This window comes from Daldinia caldariorum (assembly GCF_022478825.1).
Source record: "Daldinia caldariorum strain CBS 122874 unplaced genomic scaffold F4812scaffold_1, whole genome shotgun sequence".
In the NCBI taxonomy this organism is placed as follows: Eukaryota; Fungi; Ascomycota; class Sordariomycetes; order Xylariales; family Hypoxylaceae; genus Daldinia; species Daldinia caldariorum.
The window spans coordinates 247,032-267,192 of record NW_025953037.1 but is presented as its reverse complement, the minus strand read 5'-3'; the positions used below and the strand labels follow the sequence as shown (position 1 = coordinate 267,192).

The 20,161-nt window shown below is 49.2% G+C and overlaps 5 protein-coding genes across 5 annotated transcripts; 2 read left to right on the top strand and 3 right to left on the bottom strand.

The window, feature by feature from the left end:
- The first annotated feature begins 1,038 nt into the window (after positions 1 to 1,038).
- Positions 1,039 to 9,724, top strand: F4812DRAFT_2951 (uncharacterized protein). Its single transcript, XM_047931177.1, has 10 exons — positions 1,039 to 1,862; positions 1,938 to 2,358; positions 2,443 to 2,476; positions 2,641 to 2,820; positions 2,879 to 2,991; positions 3,054 to 3,489; positions 3,551 to 4,003; positions 4,074 to 7,983; positions 8,059 to 8,542; positions 8,601 to 9,724. The coding sequence occupies exons 1-10, from the start codon at positions 1,285 to 1,287 to the stop codon at positions 9,525 to 9,527; spliced, it is 7,536 nt and encodes a 2,511-aa protein (XP_047794532.1). The 5' UTR covers positions 1,039 to 1,284; the 3' UTR covers positions 9,528 to 9,724.
- F4812DRAFT_3010 (uncharacterized protein) lies at positions 9,724 to 10,570 on the bottom strand. The gene is made up of 2 exons (XM_047931221.1): positions 10,307 to 10,570; positions 9,724 to 10,200 (listed from the first exon to the last, which is right to left on the bottom strand). Exons 1-2 carry the CDS (start codon positions 10,420 to 10,422, stop codon positions 9,921 to 9,923), a joined length of 396 nt encoding a protein of 131 aa, XP_047794531.1. The 5' UTR covers positions 10,423 to 10,570; the 3' UTR covers positions 9,724 to 9,920.
- Positions 10,571 to 11,188: 618 nt separating this feature from the next.
- Positions 11,189 to 14,152, bottom strand: F4812DRAFT_407843 (RCC1/BLIP-II). The gene is made up of 2 exons (XM_047932326.1): positions 11,812 to 14,152; positions 11,189 to 11,754 (listed from the first exon to the last, which is right to left on the bottom strand). Exons 1-2 carry the CDS (start codon positions 13,592 to 13,594, stop codon positions 11,507 to 11,509), a joined length of 2,031 nt encoding a protein of 676 aa, XP_047794530.1. The 5' UTR covers positions 13,595 to 14,152; the 3' UTR covers positions 11,189 to 11,506.
- A 575-nt stretch (positions 14,153 to 14,727) lies between these two features.
- F4812DRAFT_2824 (uncharacterized protein) lies at positions 14,728 to 16,088 on the bottom strand. Its single transcript, XM_047931044.1, has 2 exons — positions 15,496 to 16,088; positions 14,728 to 15,414 (listed from the first exon to the last, which is right to left on the bottom strand). Exons 1-2 carry the CDS (start codon positions 15,581 to 15,583, stop codon positions 15,146 to 15,148), a joined length of 357 nt encoding a protein of 118 aa, XP_047794529.1. The 5' UTR covers positions 15,584 to 16,088; the 3' UTR covers positions 14,728 to 15,145.
- Positions 16,089 to 17,342: 1,254 nt separating this feature from the next.
- On the top strand, positions 17,343 to 20,138 carry F4812DRAFT_454022 (uncharacterized protein; the record flags this gene model as incomplete). The annotated part of the gene is made up of 2 exons (XM_047936570.1): positions 17,343 to 17,434; positions 19,034 to 20,138. 2 exons carry the CDS (start codon positions 17,343 to 17,345, stop codon positions 20,136 to 20,138), a joined length of 1,197 nt encoding a protein of 398 aa, XP_047794528.1.
- Between the last annotated feature and the right edge of the window lie 23 nt (positions 20,139 to 20,161).

Sequence of the window (20,161 nt, the reverse complement as noted above, 5' to 3'; positions counted from 1 at the left end):
TTACTTTGAGGCTATCCATTTGGATTGATACGCAATCTGAACTCGCAGTAGAAACTGGTAACATAGGTAACTTGCGGTGAATAGTATCTTGTGACCATGGCCCGAGGTAGTAATATAGGTCCTCAATTTCACTTCGGATGTTTTTTTTTCTTTTTTTTTCTTTTTTTTGGCTACGACTCCATGATACAATGCAATATAGCAAAGTCGTAAGATAGTCTATAAAGACAGATCCTTTCGTTTGGTCCAATAAAATATGATACAACTTCCATTAATGATTATTATGTGCCTCTTTCCCCTCCCTCTTCATCTAGTCAGAGAACAAAATCCAACAAAATGTAATCCGCCGAGGAGATTCTCGCCCAGCAAATTCGATCTATTGAGCATATACATATTATATCAGCCGTACGATCTTCATTGTGCACTAACAATCTTATAGAAGTACCCAAAGCGCATGCGTGTCATCATGCACGCACGGCCCAAGAAGGAAACTTAGCCAGATACGGCGATATCGCGATCGTGTCGACCTATTAAGAATCATCCCGGAACGAAACCGCTTATAACAACAGCAGGACCGCAGGGCCCCTGCATGCTTGCATGCTTGCATAGTGTCTCTGGGGAAACCGGAGACGAGTTAGTCTCTGGACTAAGGTCCCAGCGGGCCGGTACATGCGCCTTGAACGTGCACCATGCCGCTCTATAGTTACACCACAAGCCGCCCTTGCATGCTAACGGGACAGTGTTACCTGCCGAGGCAGACCAAGTACATATACTAACAAGGCACCGTGAAATCATACAGCTGTGGAGCGCACCGAGAACCTAGCTATCCCGTTATATAACAAGCAACGGTATGCCTATAGACCGTGAGGCTAACGTCCCGGTTTGCATTAGTAGTAGGACAACACAGCACGAACGAGGGATGGACTCCGGATGTAACATAGCCTAACCTAGGTAGCTAGATAAGAGAATGAAGCGGTTTGTCGTCTGAGCGGATGGCCCGAGAAACACGTCCCCTAGCGGTATGACAAATTCGGCGTCCTGTAGAGGCCGATATCTAACATGTTGGTTCACGATCACCGAGCCATACTCAACAGAGGCTACGGTCAGAGATGTCGTCTGAAATCTTGCTTATGCACTGAAGTGGCGTGAGCACCATGGGCAGTCATAAGAACTCCCAAGTCGCCTGAGATTCTAGTCGAGTTGATATTGAGCATTAATATTGATCATTCGTCACTTTGTCTTCTACTACACAGCTCTTCTAGTTTGCTACTATCTTTTTTAATCATCATGAATCAAACTACTAACGGCTTCCCTGAGTCGTGCTCCTCGACATCCTCCAACTTCACAGAGCTCAAAGACACGGCAATGCCGTCACCAGTTCCGATTGCCATCTGCGGAATCGGCTTGAGGCTTTCCGGTGGCATTCGAAACACTGATGACTTCTGGGATCTCCTTGTCAACGGCCGGGATGCTCGGGCGCCCGTCCCAAAAAGTCGGTACAATGCTCAGGGGTTCGATGGGTCCCTTGGAGGCAAAGAACGTATCGAGACTCAGTTCGGGTACTTTCTAGAGGATGATCTATCTCAGTTCGACCCCTCGCTCTTTTCCATGACCCAACTGGAGTTGGAGAGGTGTGATCCCCAACAGAGATTGTTGTTACAAGTTGCTCGTGAGTGCCTCGAAGATGCTGGTGAAGTTAACTATCGCGGCAAGCCAATCGGCTGCTACGTGGGCACATTCGGCGACGAATGGCAACACAAGCAGAACAAAGACAGCCAGCAAGTCGGTAGCCATCTTGTTACGGGAGCTGGAGACTGGATGCTTGCCAATCGTGTATCCTACGAGTATGACCTCTGCGGACCAAGGTAAGCTGTTTACATCATCACACTTAACAACCCCTGAAAATCGGCTAACAACGATGTTTTCTTGGGCAACTATAGTATGGTAATCAGGACAGCCTGTTCCGCGTCTTTGATAGCTCTGAATGAGGCTTGTAGGGCAGTCCAATTCGGTGATGCTTCTGCTGCCATAGTTGCTGGGTCAAACCTGATTCTCGGGCCCTCCATCAGCATATCAATGACTTCAGAGGGTGTCTTGTCCCCAGATGGGTCATGTAAAAGTTTTGATGCGGCGGCAAACGGCTATGCTCGAGCCGAAGGGATTACTGCCATCTACGTCAAGCGCCTTACAGACGCTATCCGTGACAGCAACCCTATCAGAGCTGTCATTCGAGGTACCGCAGCTAACAGCGACGGTAAAAGCCAAGGGATGCTTGTACCTAGCGTAGAAGCCCTCGAATCCCTTATGAGAAAGGTTTATTCTGATTCGGGATTGAATCCAGCCGAAACCGCCTTCGTCGAGGTACGTCGTAATTTTCCCCTTTCCCCTGTTCGTCTCCCATATATTAGTAACTTGTTGTAAAGCTAAAATGTGTAATCTCTTCAGTGCCACGGTACAGGAACTGCGGTTGGTGATCCAAGTACGTAAGAAAATCCATCCTTCTTCCCTAGTGACCCCTTTATTTTTGGCATTGGTACTCCCTGCTAAGCTTAACCAAGAGCTACTATTCTGTATATCTGTTTAAGTTAAATGTTATAGACACTTTTCAATATAAGCAATTGCTAACATTAGTGGTTACCTTAGTCGAAACTTCCGCTGTTGGTGAGGTTTTTGGTGACAACGGGGTGTATATTGGCTCTGTGAAGCCAAATATCGGCCACTGTGAGGGATCAGCCGGCCTTGCCAGTTTAATCAAAGCGGTCTTAGCATTGCAGCATAAAACTATACCTCCTAATATCAAATTCGACACTCCCAATGCTAAGAGTAAGCACTTCGCCTATAACTTAGAATTATATATATAAGCTAATCGATCAATCTGCAGTTCCATTCGCAGAAAAGAGGCTTAAGGTGCCAACAGCGCCGACTCCCTTCCCAGCTAATAAAGCTGAGCGAATCAGTATAAATTCGTTTGGAATTGGTGGCTCAAACGCACATGTGAATAACCTCATCTTTACCCCTATTACATTATGTAATTGTACCAGCTAACACTGCCGAAGATAATCGTTGACTCATTTCCTAATCCTGACGAAATAAGTCCTCTTGAGAGGGCGAAGAGACCCGAACTCCTTATATTCTCAGCTAATACACAGAACTCATTGAAGCAACAAGTAGAAAAATATGAGAAGTATATTTCCTTACGTACCTCTAATGTATATAATGTAGCATATACGTTAGCCCTCCGAAGAGAACGGCTACCGCATAGGGCATTCATGATCAAGTACAACGACCAGATCGTAGATGTCTCCGGGTTAGCGAGGATACCGGGGAAGTCATCCAGCCGTAAAGTCACCATGATTTTCACCGGGCAAGGTAGCCAATGGGCTGAGATGGGAAAGGGGTTGTTCCTGACGAATCGAGAATTCCGTGAGGACATTAATCTTATGGACGACATCCTGAGACATGCCGTACAGCCTCCAAATTGGACAATCGAATGTGAGTTTATCTTTTAAGAGCTACCTCTTTGATACGGACGCTGACATATGCTACGTCGCAGCTGAAATGCTTAAATCAAGCGAAAACAGCCGTATCAACGAAGCTGAGCTGTCGCAACCGCTATGTACAGCACTGCAGATTGCGATCTATCGCCGGTTTGAGCGCTGTGGAGTTGTGCCATCGTCAGTCATAGGCCATTCAAGCGGCGAGATCGCTGCGGCGTACGTTGCCGGCCATATATCGCTCGAGTTCGCTCTCAAAGCGGCATACTACCGCGGACTTGTCTCTTCAACCAGCACATCCAAGAACGGGTCAATGGCCGCCATCGGACTCGGGGCTAGGGAGCTAGCACCTTTACTACCTAAGGGTGTTGTGGTCGCCTGCGAAAACAGTCCCAAGAGCTCAACTATATCAGGAGATTGTGAACTATTGAAACGCGCTATATCCAACATAATAGAATCAAAGCCGGACGCTTTCGCACGGCCATTGAAAGTCGATATGGCGTACCATTCCCGTAAGTAATGGCTAACCCCCCTCACCCCCTACCCTTATTCATATCTCCTGGCTAATGGGGAATCCGTTAGACCACATGGGTCCATTAGCAAAGCAGTATCTCCAGCTATTACAATCAGAAAAGGTCTCAATTAATGGCAACCAAACACATCCATCCAAAGTCGTATTCATGTCAAGCGTTACTGCCAAGGTAATAGACACGCCAGCTGAATTGGGTCCCGAGTATTGGGTTTCCAACCTCGTCTCGCCCGTGCGTTTCAGCACGGCAGTGCAAAACCTCATACAGCTACAAGGTGACTCGGACATCCTACTGGAAATTGGCCCTCACGGCGCGCTGGCCGGACCCCTACGTCAGATCTGCGCCGAAGGCTCGTGGCAGTTCAACTATGTCGCCTCCCAAAAGCGAGGCTGCGACAGCGCGGTGTCTCTGCTTGCTGCTCTGGGCAGGCTCTTCCAAGAAAACGTCAACATCGATTTCAGCGCCCTTTTCCCTGGTGGGCGGGTCGTCCCGGGACTGCCTTCCTACGCGTGGGATCATAGCGGACAGACGTTTTGGAACGAGACTCGGCTGGCGACCGCGTGGCGGCAGAGGAAGTACCCCCATCATTGTACCCTTGGTGTTAAGACGACCGAGTCGACAGATGCCGAGCCGATATGGAGAAACGTTCTCCATCTTGACGATGCGTCCTGGTTGGCTGATCATAAGGTCGGTCGGGATGTCGTATTTCCCTTCGCCGGCTACTGTGCTATGGCCGGCGAAGCAATCCGCCAGGCGACCGGCGCCGACATTGGATCGGGATACCATCTCCGCCATGTGGTTGCTCATACGGGGCTTGTTCTGAGCGACTCAAAGCCAGTCGAGATTATCACCTCGCTACGTCGAAAACGTCTCACTGACTCGGATGAATCCCAATGGTATGAATTTAACATCTCATCTCATAGCGGTTCCGTGTGGATCAAGCACTCTACAGGAGATGTTCGGCATATCGAAGGACCTCCCGAAGCGGCAACTTGGACTCTGGAGGACTTGCCTCGTAAGTTGCCCAGCTCGTCGTTCTACGCAGCCATGCAACGTATTGGAATCAACTACGGTCCCGAGTTCACCGCTCTCGCGGATATCGCTACCTCCACCGTCGAGCATACTGCTCAGGCCAAGATTATTGACAAGTATAACCATGTGTCCGCACCATTCACTCTCCATCCTGTGGTAATCGACGGGTGCCTGCAGTCGCTCCTGGTTGCCATGAGGAAGGGCCTTTGCCGCAACTTCGACGGCCTATTCGTCCCTGTTTCTGTTGACGAGCTCGTCGTACACCGGGGGGCATCGGAGATCCACGTTCGCGCCTGGACGGAGAAAGGCGATCTAAGGCTTGGCCAGGCCGAGTGTATCGCCGACGGGAGACTAGCACTGCGGATGCGCGGCCTCAAGCTGGCACCTCTCGAGGATGACAACCCCGTTGCTAGTTCTATCGACCAACATGCCGCAGCACGTATCTGCTGGCTTCCCGACTTCGACTTCGCAGACCACAAGGAGTTATTCACGGCACCAAAGCCCGACCGGAATCAGCTTGTGCTGCAGCAGGAACTCTCGTTCCTTTGCATGGTCCAAGAGGTGAAAGCGATCGAAAATCTCGAGCCGTGCCAACCTCACTTCGCCAAACTCCGCGATTGGATGAAGAAAGCGATCGAGGGCGCAGTTTCGGGAGGAGAAGAAAAGTTCCCTCTGGTCGACGATGCGGCGCGCCTGCTAGAGCTGAGCGCCGAAGAGCAGCAGAACATGATCAACTCCCATCTCAGCATCTTGGGGAAAGGAGACCACCGCGCGCTTTCCGTCGGAACTAAGCGGGTATGCGACCATGCAGTCGAGATATTCACGGGAGCACGGGAGACCCTCGACATACTGATCGAGGGAAACCTCCTGTCGGAGATCTACAACCGCGCTAGCTTCGGATACGGCAACTTCGTGCGCCTCCTCGGAGGCACGCGGCCAAATCTGCGGATCCTGGAAGTCGGCGCCGGTACGGGCGGGACTACAGAGCTTGTCCTGCGCGACCTCGTCGACGAAGGCGGGTTCCCTTCTTACTCGGTCTACACGTTTACGGACGTCTCGTCCGGTTTCTTGGTGAAGGCAAGAGAACGCTTCTCCTACGCGCCGAACATGGAATATAAAGTATTCGACATCAGTAGGCCCCCTCTCGAGCAGGGATTCGAGGGCGGAGAAAAGGGGTCGTACGACCTCATCCTGGCTGCCAATGTCGTTCACGCGACGCCGGTAATTCAGGAGTCGCTTAGGAACATAAAGTCGCTATTAAAGCCCGACGGGATGCTAGTCCTAGCAGAACTTTTGCCCTCGCTACGCACGGCGAATTACGCGTTCGGGCACTTCGCAGGATGGTGGCTAGGCGAGGCTGACGGCAGACCTACAACTCCTCTGGTACCCGTTGAACGCTGGGACGAGGAACTGAGGGCTGCAGGCTTTACGGGCGTGGACTCGGTCGTCTTCGACGACGAAAAGCCCTATAGCCAAATCCTCACAATCGTATCGCGGCCACAGACTAGACGCGCGCCGCCCGCTAAGAAAGTCACTTTACTATGCGACGAGGAGAATTCGGGAGTAGCCCGCGCTCTGGTCGCTTCTCTGCAGAGCTCAGGGTGGGAGGTAACGCCGAGCCGACTAAGCCCAGGACCACTGCCAGACGAAGATGTCATATCGTGCCTGAACCTCGAGAGCGACTGGTTCGTCAACTTGACTCCCGAAAAGTTCGCCGAGTTCCAGGCATACGCGAGAGTCCTGGAGAACCGAAAGGTCCTCTGGCTCACACCACCCGTCCAGATCCGATGCAAGGACCCGCGACCGGCAACATTCATCGGCGTAGCTCGCACCCTACGAGCCGAGCGCGTGCCGGGGCTCAGCACGCTCGAGATCGAGCCCACGGAACCGCGGTTCGCAGACATGGTGCTAGACGTATTCGACAAGATCCGCACGCAAGAGGACGCGGGCACGCTGGGCCCGGACCGAGAATTCGTCGTCGAGAACTCCCAGATCTGCATCCCCAGGTACCGCCCTTTCTCCTTGCTCAACAAGCTGAAGGAGAAGGAAGAAAGCCGCGGCCGCGAGGAGGACGGATCGCAAGCCTCGAATACGAGGACTGCTGTGGCTATTGCAAAGATAGGGTCTATGGAGACCCTGCACTGGATCGACGAGCCGCTGCCGGCAGAGCTGCCGGACGACTACGTCGAGATCGAGACGCGAGCCGTCGGCCTCAACTTCCGCGACGTCGTGCTGGCAAGAGGCATAATCGACTCCCCCACGCCAGGACGCCTCCCGCTCGGGTACGAGCTCTCGGGCGTTATCAGCAAAGTAGGCTCGGCCGTGAAAGACCTGTCTCCCGGCGATAGGATCGTGGCCCTTTGCAACGGCAGTCTTGGCACGAGGAACGTAGCGCCGGCCGATATCGTCGTAAAGATCCCCGATGGTCTCGCTTTCGAGGACGCTGCCTCTATTCCCGTGTGCTTCGGCACGGTGATCTACAGTTTGATCAACATAGGACGCCTGGAAAGAGGCCAGAGTGTTCTGATCCACTCGGCCTGCGGAGGTGTCGGTCTCTCGGCGATCCAGGTGGCCAAGATGCTTGGGGCTGAGATATATGCAACCGTCGGCAGCGAGAAGAAGGTGCAGCACCTCATGGATAACTTTGGGATCCCGCGATCGCATATATTCAATTCTCGAGACGCATCGTTTGCGGAGGGTGTGATGAAGGAGACAGGGGGCCGAGGCGTCGACTTTGTCCTGAACTCGCTATCTGGTGAACTGCTTCACGAATCGTGGCGGTGCGTTGCCAAGTTCGGCGTTATGGTCGACCTTAGCTTGCGAGACTCCAAGGGTTCTGGTCGTCTGGATATGTTCCCTTTTGCTGAGAACCGGTCTTACTACGGCGTGAACCTGTCCGACTTTAGGGAGAAGCCTAACTGGCTAAGAAGGTAAGTTTTTCTTGAATAGGGGGGGAGGGGCTATTCCCTAAACCAGTAGCTACCGTACTTACAAACAACCTTTAGGTTATTAACCTCGTTCATCGATTTTTACGAGCAAGGCCACCTCCGACCAATCGACCCCATTGCGAGCTTTGACGCGAAACAGATCGCGAAAGCATTCCGCTACCTCGAGGATGGTGACCATTTGGGCAAGATCGTAGTGACCTTCCCTCCACCCGAGTTAAGCACACCAATCGAATCTCTGCCTCAACGTCGTAATATTCAATTCGATCCTACTGCTACCTACCTCCTCGTAGGCGGTGTCGGCGGCCTGGGTAGATCTATTGCAGTCTGGATGGTGGAACGAGGCGCACGAAACCTGATGTTTCTTTCGCGCAGCGCAGGTCGAAGCGACGTCAGCCAGGCCCTATTCCGAGAGATAGAATCTATGGGATGCTCGGTGACAGCAGTGGCCGGGCGCGTTGATCGGATTGAAGACGTAGAAGAAGCGATCCGCCAAGCAAAGTCTCCTATTAAAGGAGTGCTACAGTTAGCCATGGTCCTAAGGGTAAGAGCCACTTCGTAATATCGGGATAAGCTCCTAATGACTAACTGAGATATACCAGGACGTCCCAGTAGTAGACATGGAATGGTCTCAATGGAAAGAAGCCCTTGCTCCTAAGGTGGAAGGCACTTGGAATTTGCACCGGGCATTCCAGTCGACTAACCTAGATTTCTTCTTCTTAGCCAGCTCAGTCTTGGCTATAGTAGACTCCCTCGGACAAGGAAACTACGCGGCTGCTAATACATTTATGGAGGCGTTCTGTCGTTACCGTCACTCTCTCGGACTACCAGCTTCGGTTCTGAACATCACAGCTATAGGCGATATTGGATTTGTGGCCGAGAATTCCCACGCGATGCAAAACATCAAAGCCCAAGGTATATGTCTGCTTGGCGAGCGCGAATTCCTGGACTTCCTAGAGCTCAGCCTTATGAATAACTCCCCGATAAGTACTACAAGTCAAGACGCTGCCGGGCCACTCGCTGCTCCACCAATGCCGTGGAGTAGCGACGCTCAGATGGTGATGGGTATACGGTCGGACCAAGACTTGGACGACCCGAACAGCCGAACAATGTGGCGGCGCGACAGGCGCCTGGGCATCTACCACAACGTACGGTTTGAAAACGCAGCGAAGAGCAGCGAGAACGATGTTCTACAGAAATTCCTCCGACAAGTTGCGACTGCCGGCGACGGGGGGAAAGCGCTGCTAAAAGCGAAGAGCAGCATCGAATTCTTAGCAAACGAGATCGGCAAGAAGATCTACGACTTCCTCCTCCGGCCGGACGAGGAAGTAGATATAGATCTGACACTCGCACAGATGGGTCTCGACTCGCTCATGGCTATCGAGCTGAGAAGGTGGTTCAAGGGCGCATTCGGGCTGACGCTGAGCGTCCTGGAGATAGTCGGGAGCGGAACGCTTCATCAGCTCGCAGAACTTGCTGCAGCAAAACTGCTCGAGAAGGTTGAAAGCGAGTCTCGGAAACTCGCATAGAGATGTACCTGTTTCCGGGATTACCCCTATCATCGAAAAGGAGGGTTCCTATCGTAATCGTAATACTTTGAGCTTAGAATGACACAAACTGAACAGGTCACAGCTTTATTAATGTTAGTTGCCTAGGTTAGGTACCTAGATAGTATGATTGCTAAATAAATTTGAGTATCTTGTCATTGTATTAAGGGGCGATAGGTATTGAACTTAGGTATACATAGCTGCGTTTGCTTCATTTTATCAAGTAGAACCGGCTGGGTACACAAAGTAAACCCATTTTAAATACAGCCATTATTAGGTACTTTCAAACTCCTCCATATCGATCTGTCCAGACTCAGGTAGAGTACGTAACCTAATATCAGCTTTCCGCTTGACAACGAGCAAGCATCATCGACATCAACGATACTCCATCCAAGCGCCAAGCAATCCAGCGGCCATAAAACCAACGAATACCTTGGCCTGGGGAAACCCCGGGCCCCCAAACTCGGGATCGACAGCCATGGTACCGGGGAAAAGGATGCTGAGGAGTCCCGCGATCCAGTAGATAGACCCCATAACTGCACTCGCGATCATAAACTCGCGATGTAGCTCGAGCGTCTTCGCCCGGCGCCACGTGTAATAGAGCGTCAACCCGGACAGGATTATGGCGAGGGAGATGGTCTGGGCGTTGTGGAATCTGGTTGTAGTAGGTAGGTTAGGTACTTGAGGTTAGACAGATACATACAATGAATGCATAGCGGCGTTCCTTGGTAGGAGGTAGGTAGGTAAACTTGGGGACTTACTTAGCATGCGGTCGCCACCGCGGATTGAACAAGTGTGTCTCATTGAAACAATCAGCTATGATGGCGCCAAAGCACAGGCCGAGCGCATCCAACGTGAGCAGTAACCGGCCTAACATTTTTTATATCGTAGGTAATACAAGATAGGTAGAACGAGAACGAGAACAAGAGTCGAAAGGGAAAGGGAAAGGGGAAAGGGGAAACAGGATTTAGCAGGATCCGACTTATGAAAGATGCCCTTCAGCTCAAGGACAAGAAATATAACGATGCTTGTAATACCATCACACCGCAGGTAATATATGTTCGATATGTCGGCTTATATACATGATTCTCGTAAATTTTTTTTAAATACCTGATTTATAAGTTACCTCACACTGATATCTTATTACGGTGTATAACGGCGCGTCTAAACATCATGCATCATGCATCATCGCTAGCTCGATCCTCGTCTCCGAATGCCCAACGTCATTATTTTACCTATCAACTCCACCGGCGTACGGACTTAACAGAAGCAACCCTAATAAAAAGCACCGAAGCGGCGAAGGGGAGCGAAGCTAAAGTTCTAGTTCGAGAACGGCATTGCTGACCTAAACACCAACCTCTCCACAACGACGCCTAGGTCTAACAAATGTGGGGCCAAGCCCTGAGATCCCAAGTAATAAACGGTGCTTACATAACACTGCTTACTTATACCCAAGCTCATCTCGGTGCTTCGGTGTTACACGATTCGGTGTTGCACTTCAAAATACGAGAGAAGCTTTACGTTTCGCCCCTTTCCTATAAATCACAAGTCACATTCTAGATACCTACCTAGGTAGGTATTATACCAGTCATAGTTTAAGACACGGTCGACTTTAAATATAATGATCGTAGTAACAAGCAATGTCAAGAAATGCAACGAGGTTTTCTCTTCTCGGCCTGATAATAAGTAATAGGCCCTCTTAAATACTCATACCTAACGTCTATTGCTAGGTGCTAAGTGCTAAGTGCAAAATGTGATAAAGTGAATCTTCCTAATGAATCCTCATGAATTATAGCCATGCCTAGCAACCAGCCAAAACCTCAAGCCAGACCCGAAACACCCCTGAGTCCAATGCGTGTGAGATGCGAAGAATATATACTAATACAACATCTTGTCTTCGTATGCTACCCGCTTCCCCCCTCAACACCAAGTCGAGATCTGATCTAACCTAAAAAGCGCTCCTAATGGCCGTTCGGTACCTCGTCATCTTTCCCAGCCGCCACAACTGAATACTGGCCACCGGCACCAGCCCACACAATTCGTCTATCGCGAATCGCACTGTTGTCGATCAAGGTCGGGACTTCAACGTCATCCGTCGAGCCTTGGCCAGTCTGGTAATTTGCCGAGAAACCCCATGAGTAAACCTTGCCTTCATTGTTGATGACGAAGCTGGTGTCTGATCCAGTGGCAATAAAAGTAGCATTTATTCCTGCAATGCTCGTTAGATCATGTATAATATCAAAGACGCGGGGGGAAGAGAACATACCATCAATAGCAGTAGGCTGCAAGAGAATTCGGGGCTTCTTTTCATCATCGAAAATCGTATTGTCATCGTTGTAGACATTCGACGGCTGTCCGATCTGGTGGCCATCTACACGGCCCCACGTGAGCAGTTTTCCTTCGGACGTGCAAGCGACCGAATGGTGTAGTCCGCCCTCAATCTGGGTAACCTTGTGGTCCTGAAGCGATTCGACAAGTTTGGGGTGGAGAATCATAGCTTCATCTTCTCCGGTATGTTCCCTCAGGCCGGTTTGTGAGTAGTTGTTCAAACCCCAAGCCCAGATCTGGTCTTCGTTGTCGACGTAGAAACTGTGGTAAGAACCAGCGCTCACGTCGACAGCGTGATGTCTCTTAGTAAATTTACCGCATGGCTGCGGATTAAGTCCAGCACTCGGGCCCGAAAGACGAGAAACCGGCTTTCTCCCAAGCTGGAACTGACCTCCACTACCCCAGGTGAACACTTTGCCGCTCAAGTCCAAAGCCAAGACGTGATTCGCACCACATGCTAGTTTAGTGATGTTCTTCAACCCAGGAATGAGAACAGGTGTTTCTTGAATTCGTGCGTGTTCGCTAAATCCAATGATGCCATCGGCGCCTCTGAAAGTGCCCCAGCCGTAAACCCAGCCGTCATCTGTAAGGATAAAGGAGGCGGAGTCGCAGGCAGCAACCTGTGCGATTCTGGTGCCTTCAGGTAGCATGCTGATATCAACTTCTCCGGGAGTGCTCTCATTAGGATTGATACCCGTGTCATCATCATCTTCGTCGTCACTCTCATCGTCGACGTCACGAGTACCACCCTCCCAAAAAGTGTTGCGACCAAGCGCTTTGTCATCGTTGACACCCCAGGTCAAGATTTTCTGATCCTGGGTCAGGGCAACACAATGCATACCTCCACAAGCCAAGGCGACAATATTTTTGAGGTTGTGGTTAAGTCGAGGTCGTTTTACATCGATAGGCTTCTTTCCATCATGTTTCGTACTGCCGAGACCAAGTTCGCCTGATGATCCTTCACCAAAGACGAATACGTCAAGTTCTTTAGTAGGCACCTCATTGAAAGGTAGTCCTCTTGCGCCAGGGCCTCTCGTACGCGGTGCGGCCCTCTGGGGGCGGCTCTGGGTAGCAGTACTGACGATAGTCTCGGCCGCTTTCGCTGGTTCAGGCGCCGGCTTGGGTGCTTTGGCTTTGGCTTTGGCTTTGGGCTTTTCGGGCTTCTTGGATGCAGCTGGAACACTGCGGGGCTTCTTCGCCTTGGGTGCTTCCTCAGGCTCATCGCTTTCCTCTTCAGGTTTGTCTTCATCTTTATCCTCCACTTCTCGCTTGCGCTTAGAAGCGCGTGCTGCAGTCTTCGTGCCGCGACGGTCATCATCACGGCTGTCATTACCTTCATCGACGAGAACAGATGCGGCGGTGACTTTTCCAGCCGCTCTTCCTCTTCTCGGCGCAGGAGGGGCTTGGGCTGGCATTTTGTCGAGCATACGACCTCCATTCACTTCTTTCAGTTGTTTTCGCTTCCTTGTCGGTTCATCCTCCTCCTTTTTCTCGACAATTTTATCTTCCTCAAAACTTTCATCTCCCTCGTCACTTTCATTTTCTTCACCATCATCAATCTCATCGTGGATAGGTTGCTTCACTTCGCTGCGACCATTTGAGGTAGGGGCTGTGTTGGTAGTCGCGCTCGATCGCTTAGTCTTAGCAGGGGCTCTAGTCTTAGTGGCCTTCTGGGACGCGGCATTCGACGCCGTTGAGGCGCCACGATTTTTCGGAGGCATTGTGTATTGAGTGCAATTCGGGTGGATGCCGAAACAGATAAGAGTGATGGTAGAGGGGATAAAGGAAATAATTAGCAGTCTTTATACGTGCCGGGCCGACCAAAGACACTGCTATCAAGAGGATCGCGCCGCTAAATAGTAAAAGGGTAAGGCGGATAAGAGTGAGTCAGATGTTGAGTAAGCTGGTAAGGTGAAGTGTAAGTGAAGTGTAGGTGAGGTGTGTGAATAGTTTTAAAGCTTGGTGGTTGTGATGCGCAAGTAACGCAACTATCGCGTCTTGCTGTCAAGTCAGGCAAGACGTGACGTGACCCAGTCGGGAATTTGGAATATTGCAAAAAAAGATTTGCAAAACGCGAGAACCAAGACTGATGTGACTAATGTGGATAAGTCAATGGCAAAAAAAAGAAGAATGGCTTCTCTTTCTTTGTTAATGTTGAGAATAATTGGGAAGGGCCTCGAGAAGTGGCTCGAGTTAAAAGAAAGATGAATTGCTTTCGGTGATGAATGTTGTGAGGTAGAAAGAAAAGCGCGCTGTTGGAAATTTTTAGGCAAAAAAAGCTGTGCTTAACTTCTTCACTGTTTTGTTTTTTTAAAAAAATAAAAAATAAAAAATACGCAGGTACATCAGTTCGCTGCATGCGGCCTTGGGCAATCGCGCGTTCTGGGCCCCACAATAGCTCTTTTAGGTGGCTTGGAAGCTCCAGATCAAATCAAGCTAGGGTCTAGACAAGGGAGCTTTCCTCACCGCCCGGGTACTTACCCGATCTGTGCAGGTACTTAGGGACTTTTACGTATTTGTACAGCGTTATCCCTGTTAGCTTGAAAGTTTTTATCCGGCAGAAAAAAAGAATTAAGGGTAAGGAGAAGGAAAGATCAGTGAATCAAACTCCAGTGTCAAAATCTCGATTTTCTCCCCAGTCATGCGAACCATTTTTATTGTGTGCACACTGCACAGTACATGACGATACTTAAATACTTACATAAGGTACATAAACGTATTGTACAGGGGCACAAAAAAAAAAAAAAGGAGAGCCAATTATTTTCGATTCAGGGCCCAGGCAAAGTTCAATCAGATACCTAGGTACCTAGTACCTAAGGTACCTAGGTAGGTACATTTTTCTATTCGAATCAGGATACAAATACATTATTCTCTTTTCCACGGTTGACCGTACAAACTACATGCAATCACCACTTCCAGCTTCTACAACCGAGTTTTCCTATTCCTACCCGTAAATCGAATGCTTCTGTTGCTGATCATGTGTCATCTAGGTTATGAATACAATAGTTGTCTTTGGAAATTCCAAGGTACATCCTACGAGCCTTGGATAGAATCATCGGAGAAAAAAAAAATTATATTTTTAATGCTAGAAAACCCGACTCCGTGCTCCGGCGACCGTATCATATAGAATCCCACCGAAGTTCTCCGTATAGCAATATTTACTACCAAAACCATCATGAGTCGCAGTCACTAGTGCTGTCCTAACACCGATTCGCCCCATGAAAATCTCTATGATAGACTATTTTTTTATTCAAATCCATATGCTTGATGCCTCATTTCTTCGTGGTAAAGTCTGTCTCGTTAGGGTTCGCGTCCGAAGTACCGCGTTCGCAGGTACAGGAGATGGCAGGGCGAACACCACATGCGCAGGTGCTACCAGTAACGATTTGGTTCTCCTTGGGCGCATTCTCACAGGTACAGTGGCCAGCAGGACGAGCTCGACATGAGCATCGAGGGCCGCTAACGTCATTCTCGACTGCCGCTTTCTCGCACGTGCATTCAAGGGCGGATTCCTGGCCGCAGGAGCAGGTGGCCTGTTTAGCTACGAACAGAGATGTTAGTCAATCTTGTTCTCCATATGGGTATGAGGTTATGCTGTATATGAGATGAGGCTCAAACTTACCACAGACACACTCGTCCCCGGTGTTCCTGCCGCAGCAAGTAGGTGTTGCCTTCGCGACTTTAGTTGCTTTCTCGACTTCAGTTGCCATCGTGATGGGATGTGATGCGTAGATGTGATGTGGTGTAGATGTGATGGATGTTGTATAAAGTCTGATCGTGAGTACGTGAAAAGTCAAGTGGGCTGGTTTTTCGTTAAGATTCGTCAAGAAATCTGTGTCTGCATCTCGTATCTGAACAGTGATATGGAAGATGATGGCGGGTTATTAAATATTTATACATACGATGTAGCTTTCGTACCTGTAGCTTGAGAACTCAACGTTGTTTCTATCAGTACCTATGAGAAACTGCCACTGACATCACTAGCCAAACTTAGTCAAAGGAAAAGTAATCATGTCAGGTCCAATTGGTCAATATTTTTCTTGAGGGAGAAGCATCAGCCAATGACAGCATTTGTAATTAGTTTAGTTAGGTTCTGGTTCGTCTAATGGTCGCCGCTCAGGGGAGATCCAGACCGGAGGCGGACCCTAATGAGGCTGAATTTCTCCAACATCGTCAGTTAGTTGTGTCTAGATGGTCTGGTTCGATAACTTAGTCACACTCTACATTACAAACCTATGAATTGCACACTCTATCATTGGTTGACTATTAGGTTTGCTCCAATTTCGTTTGCTCATGGGATAAATGCCATCCACTTTTTGCCCCTTACGCGTGGATTTCCATCAATAAAATAGCCCTCAACTAGGAATCCAGTTCAATCCCCCGCATAGATTCCTGGTAGGGAAAGCAACTTCGTTGTTCCGCGAGGAACCCTACTAGGATAGCTCCTTCGCTAACCTACTTTTACCTCGAGTTAGGTATGACCTAAAATTGCAGTCAGATTAAACGGCGGAAAGTACTGCTATCTACTCTCAAACCAAGTCAATGAACCTTTGGCTTCAAGTTACAAAAGTTGGGTAGTGACTACCGTATACCCCTTATTAAAGTTATCCTTGTTCTGAATATCTCGCTTTAAGACTCTGTATCAGTTGTGACATAACAGGCATTGAGGATGTAAAACTAAAGTGAAGACAGCCTGAAGAACTACCTAAACTGTTGAAACTCTCGGTTGAATGCTAATTCCATATATTAATATGAGCGGGATATAAGTTAGGTAGGTACCTAGGTACATACTTATAATAAGGCAAGAGGTAAACTTTCGATATTACACAATAGAACTAGCCAACTCCCTTACCCCGAACTTAATAGAATTCCTGACGAGACATTTAACAGACATAGCACCTTCAGTACCTGTCATATTAGTTGAAACCTCCTAACAGTGGTAGGTATGTCATGATACGTTATCCGCATTTTCTGAAGTGCCTAGGCCGGAATAACTACACGACTGAAGGTATATGGTGAGGTTAGTAATGATATCTAATCCGGAACCATGATGCATCGCCCATTTATGAGTTGGCTTTAGGGGAATTGAAATTCATTTTTATTTGAAGGTATACAGCACCTATTGAACTCGGTTCTAGGTAGGAGGTAACAGGTACCATAACCGGAGTCGAGTGTTAGGTACCTTAGATCTTCATATGCGATTATCTATTCATCACCTAGGTACCTATCGCTTAGCGCTGTCTGCCTAGATCAATGAGATTCGGCGCCAGTTATCTCTATCTATAAATCGTGTATACCTAATCGTATCCCTAGGTACAGTACCTAATCATTATAGGGTGCACCAAACTTCTGCGATGAGAAAGCGCTTACTTACGTCTTTGTTCGATAGGCGAGGGGTTCGAACCCCGCACGAGGTACTTCGAGCGACTATGATCATTGGTATTCCTGCTTCGTTTCGCTGGAATCAATATGAGCAATGACTGGTGCTGGTGCTGGTGCTGGTCGACCCTTAAGGCGCTAATTCTCGGATCGTCCCCCGACAAATCCTGCTTATTAGTCCTGTTAGCATTGCTAATGAGGACGGATGACTATGGATATGGAGATGAATATGAATATGGCGGTTGATAGGTTTCGTATTGGGAATAAATAGTCGAATGGCCAAACGGGAGTCAAAACTCTTTTGACTATCGATCGGGCGATAAGTCAACGAAAACCATTACTACCTTGGGTAGGTGAGGTAGTAATTCTGAGCCCTGTGATAACATGCTACAACCTGTAGGGTAAAATAGAAAACAAGCCGGTAATTTCCACATATGTGGTGATTCTAAGAATGTTCGAATTTGCTAGAACGATGCAGTGGCAGGTCCCCTCATTTTCCTAGTGGTCTCCGGATCCGAATCTATCAGAGACACACTCATCTCCGAGTGGTGTGGTTGGGGGCCGAGAAGGGATTATAAATGCCGCGGAGCTACAGATTTATCTTATCGACAGGAAGAGGTTCGTAGATATCTAATTAGAGACGTAGATGAGAAGGAATAGCAGTGGTGTAGCTTTTTTCTGTAGGTAGTTTCTAATAATAAAGAACAGCCTTGGGATCTCTACCATATAATCGCCGGCATTTTCGGTAGGACTAGAAAATCACGACCCTGAAGAATTCATTAATATAAATGGAACGGGACAAAATTATCAAGATGCAGCCTAGGATGCAACTTGGGGTCGCGAGCTGTAAAACTTTTACCTTTTTGGCGTTCTGTGCTCACCCAACATCAGCCAAGTGAACCATAGGAAGGGAAGAGAGCGAATAGAATGATCAGAGTAAATCGTCTCGACCAACTCGTATCAGCAGTAAATAGTCTCACTGCATGGTAATACCTTGTACAATCCCTGCAAACCACGCCGACCTTTCCAGCGTGCCATCAAACGATTGGACTAGGTGTTCGCCACAGCAATGGACAACACCAATACCTAAGACATACAGACCTCGTGTTACCTACACGCACATACGATTGCGGGAGGATCATAAGGGCATATCTTTCGGCCCCATACATACCTGCCTATTCCATATCTCATATGTAAGATAGGTAGGTATCCATAGCTGCCATAGGCATGGCTAACTTGGTAAATCCAGCCGACTGGTCTTAGATCAGAAACATTGACAGCCAGAGATGTCCTACCTTTTGAGTGTGCAGATGACAAGATCTATCCTTTTCTGGTCTTATCCGGCTCGGGAAACAAAAAACGCACATTCGATAGTTTCCAAGGCTCCCCCCAATTTGACGGGTTGCATTGGAATAGGCCGTCACGATTGCATATGCAGGTAAGCCAATCCACCAATGCTACTTGGTGTCCAGGGGCTATGTAAATCCGGTTTTCGTATTGGCTCTGACAGGGAAAAGTGCGGTGGACTCGTTAGACAGATTTTCTATGACATCCCTCGATACGCCAACGTCATCGCCCTAAAAAAACTCCTGTTGAGTAAATGTAACTCTAGGTAGGCAATAGAAGAATCGCTAAAAAAAAAAAGAGAGAAAAGAAGAAAAGAAAAAGAAAGACACCATCTTCGTATTGCCATATAGCACTGCTTTCCCCGCCGTGTGCCGCTATCGAAACATCCCCTCCTGGTAATGTAAAATCTTTCAATTCACAATGAATTGGTATAGGGGATCCACGGTGATCGTAGAGCCTACTCCCGCTAAGCCTGAAGGCCCCGGCAAGAAATTGCGGAGGAAGCTCCAGAAGATCAGCGCCCCTCAGCGTTGGTACAAGCCCAACGACCACAATGACGCCAAGAAGTCGGGTGCCACTATCACCAATACGATCAGCAAACCCATCCCATCAACATCCGGTCGTGATGATGGTAAATGGCTTGAGCAGCTTCGCAAGAGCGGGTCTCTCTGCCGCGGTCAACTGCCCGTACAGCCTGTCGAGAAGTCGCTGCGACACTCTATGCAAGTCATTCCCGAATTCGCGCATCTTGCCGCCGACGACACGAAACCGGGCAGACAACTTGACAGAAGGGCCTCCTGCGCCAACCCTCCTTCAGCCGCATCGGCGACGAGAAGGTATGCGAAGACGCCCGTCCATCATATCGGACAATTAGAGGAGGATTCCAGAAAAGAGCAAACGGCGAGACACAGAGTTTCGAGCGTGGAAGAAATTGCGGAATCTTATAGAGCTTTACTGGAGTCAAGTTGCGCAATATTGAACGACACGAACCAAGTCCAACCATTACGCCTGGGGGAGTCTTACCGTGCAAGCTTGGACAACCAAGCAGCACGAGAAGACATCACTCCGGATTTCTCCGAGACATTATTAGTTAGATCATCGCCTCGTTCCGACGACGGGACGTTGGTAGCTTCCGAGGTGGATTCAGTTTCCCTTCAACCTTCATTCACACCCGAACTCCCTTCTCCTCGAGAGAGTCGTCGACACCACCAACATGCACCGGCCCTCCCGCCGCCGAGGCGAGCAACCCCCGGGAGCCCCAGCCTGCAGATCTGCGTTGACCTGCTTGGACAAGAGCTTTCGTCGGCCGCCAGAGGGTCGGCGTTTCGACCCAATGCGGAAACTTCATCATTACAAATTTGGGTCATGATAGAAGCTTACGAGAGATTGCGAGACAAGATTTCAGATATGCGACTAGACGAAGACCAGGAGCGATCGTTGAATACTATGCTTGATACTTGGATCAGGGCGTTATATGCGGTCCATGATAGAATGACAGGAAATGATGGGCATGAAAGCGAGAGCGACTATGGCGACTAGATATAGATGAAAGTCGACTTTTG

Excerpts from the sequence above, each read along its gene's own strand:
- F4812DRAFT_2824 (XM_047931044.1), bottom strand. The coding sequence starts at position 15,583 with ATGGCAACTGAAGTCGAGAAAGCAACTAAAGTCGCGAAGGCAACACCT. Across the intron at positions 15,415-15,495 it reads CGGGGACGAGTGTGTCTGTG|CTAAACAGGCCACCTGCTCC; the intron begins GTAAGTTTGAGC and ends CTCTGTTCGTAG.
- F4812DRAFT_407843 (XM_047932326.1), bottom strand. The coding sequence starts at position 13,594 with ATGCCTCCGAAAAATCGTGGCGCCTCAACGGCGTCGAATGCCGCGTCC. Across the intron at positions 11,755-11,811 it reads GCAGCCTACTGCTATTGATG|GAATAAATGCTACTTTTATT; the intron begins GTATGTTCTCTT and ends CGAGCATTGCAG.
- F4812DRAFT_3010 (XM_047931221.1), bottom strand. The coding sequence starts at position 10,422 with ATGTTAGGCCGGTTACTGCTCACGTTGGATGCGCTCGGCCTGTGCTTT. Across the intron at positions 10,201-10,306 it reads CGGTGGCGACCGCATGCTAA|ATTCCACAACGCCCAGACCA; the intron begins GTAAGTCCCCAA and ends TACTACAACCAG.
- F4812DRAFT_2951 (XM_047931177.1), top strand. The coding sequence starts at position 1,285 with ATGAATCAAACTACTAACGGCTTCCCTGAGTCGTGCTCCTCGACATCC. Across the intron at positions 2,359-2,442 it reads CCGAAACCGCCTTCGTCGAG|TGCCACGGTACAGGAACTGC; the intron begins GTACGTCGTAAT and ends TAATCTCTTCAG. Across the intron at positions 2,992-3,053 it reads TTGGTGGCTCAAACGCACAT|ATAATCGTTGACTCATTTCC; the intron begins GTGAATAACCTC and ends ACACTGCCGAAG.